This window comes from Cryptomeria japonica, chromosome 7 (genome assembly GCF_030272615.1).
Source record: "Cryptomeria japonica chromosome 7, Sugi_1.0, whole genome shotgun sequence".
Lineage (NCBI taxonomy): Eukaryota > Viridiplantae > Streptophyta > Pinopsida > Cupressales > Cupressaceae > Cryptomeria > Cryptomeria japonica.
Genome location: NC_081411.1, coordinates 55,776,048 through 55,777,413, shown reverse-complemented (window position 1 = coordinate 55,777,413; position 1,366 = coordinate 55,776,048). Strand labels below are relative to the sequence as shown.

Here is a 1,366-nt window from a genome sequence, read left to right as displayed (position 1 = left end):
ATTTTGCAAAGCAGTGCAATGAAAAGCTTGTAAAAGATTTTGAAAGTCAGTGCGGGATGAACAAACAAGAAGGGATGCCTAAGATTGTTGGCATTTTTGGCATGGGTGGGGTGGGCAAAACAACTCCGTCCAAAGAATTGTTCAACAGAAAACATTCAATTATAGTCGTTCATGTTTTCTGTTTGATGTTCGGGAAGCCCATGTGAAGAAGGATCTTCCATCCTTACAAATGAAGCTCCTCAGAGAACTCTATGATGAAAATGATCATCCAAGTTTTCCAAGCGTAGATGATGGCATAAGCTGTCTCAGCAATCGTTACGCAAGGAGCCGCAATCGGAGCTTCCTAATTGTTGTGGATGATATTGATCACCATGAACAATTAGAAGCCCTAGTGGTCAGTGATGAGCTAAATAAATCTGGCAATAGTCTTGTAATTGCTACAACTCGTGATGTAGGAGTGCTCATAAACGCAGGAATTACAGTTGCCTATAATTTGAAAGGAATGGATGCAGATGACAAGAAAGAGCTGTTTTGTTGGCATGCTTTTAGCCGATGTTATCCATTTGGTGGATACGAGAAGCTGGTTGACCACTTCGTAGACTTGTGTGGCGGCTTACCACTGTCTCTTCAAGTTCTGGGCAGGCATGTTCATGGCGAAGATAAGAAGTTTTGGGAGTTAGAATTGGGAAAAGTAAAAAAGACGCTGCCTCAGGACATACACTAGAAACTAAAAATAAGCATTGACACGTTGGACAATGAAGAAAAACAAATTTTCACGGATGTGGCATGTTTTTTCATAGGAGAATTGAAGAAAGACGCCATCAGAGTGTGGGAAAGATCAGGGTGGAGCGCTCAACATGCACTGCGAAGGCTAAAAAATAAATGTCTCGTTGAAGAAATAAATGGTTATAAATTCAAGTCAAAAATCATGTATTCCTTCGAAGATACCAGAGAAGAATTATTTGTATTAAGAATGCATGGCCATTTGCGGGACTTGGGACGAGAAATGGCAGATCAACTGAATAATCCTCGTCGACTGTGGCGTACTGTATATTGTAAACCTTTGGTATGTTTTTCCTTTAGATTTCTGCTTCCTACAGTGATATTCGAAATCTTTAAGATTTTACTAGAATACGAATCTAAATTGTTCCTGTGAATGCAGATATCAAAGGGAATCAAAAGCATCTTCACCCAAACAAAAGGTCGGTGTTTGCATACTTGTATAGATCGGTCCGGGCATGTGTATGTTAAATACTTTCTGGGGATTCAAATAATATGTCTGAAACTTCAGCCGCTTTACTATGGCTTGAGGTTAATTTTTATGACCATATAGTCACAAACATTCCTCCATGGATTCGTCTTCAAA

The 1,366-nt window shown here is 39.6% G+C and overlaps 1 protein-coding gene across 1 annotated transcript; it reads left to right on the top strand.

Annotated features, from left to right (window-relative positions):
* Window positions 1-229: 229 nt before the first annotated feature.
* LOC131856412 (disease resistance protein Roq1-like) lies at window positions 230-724 on the top strand. The gene has a single exon (XM_059208195.1). The coding sequence runs from the start codon at window positions 230-232 to the stop codon at window positions 722-724; it is 495 nt and encodes a 164-aa protein (XP_059064178.1).
* Window positions 725-1,366: the final 642 nt, after the last annotated feature.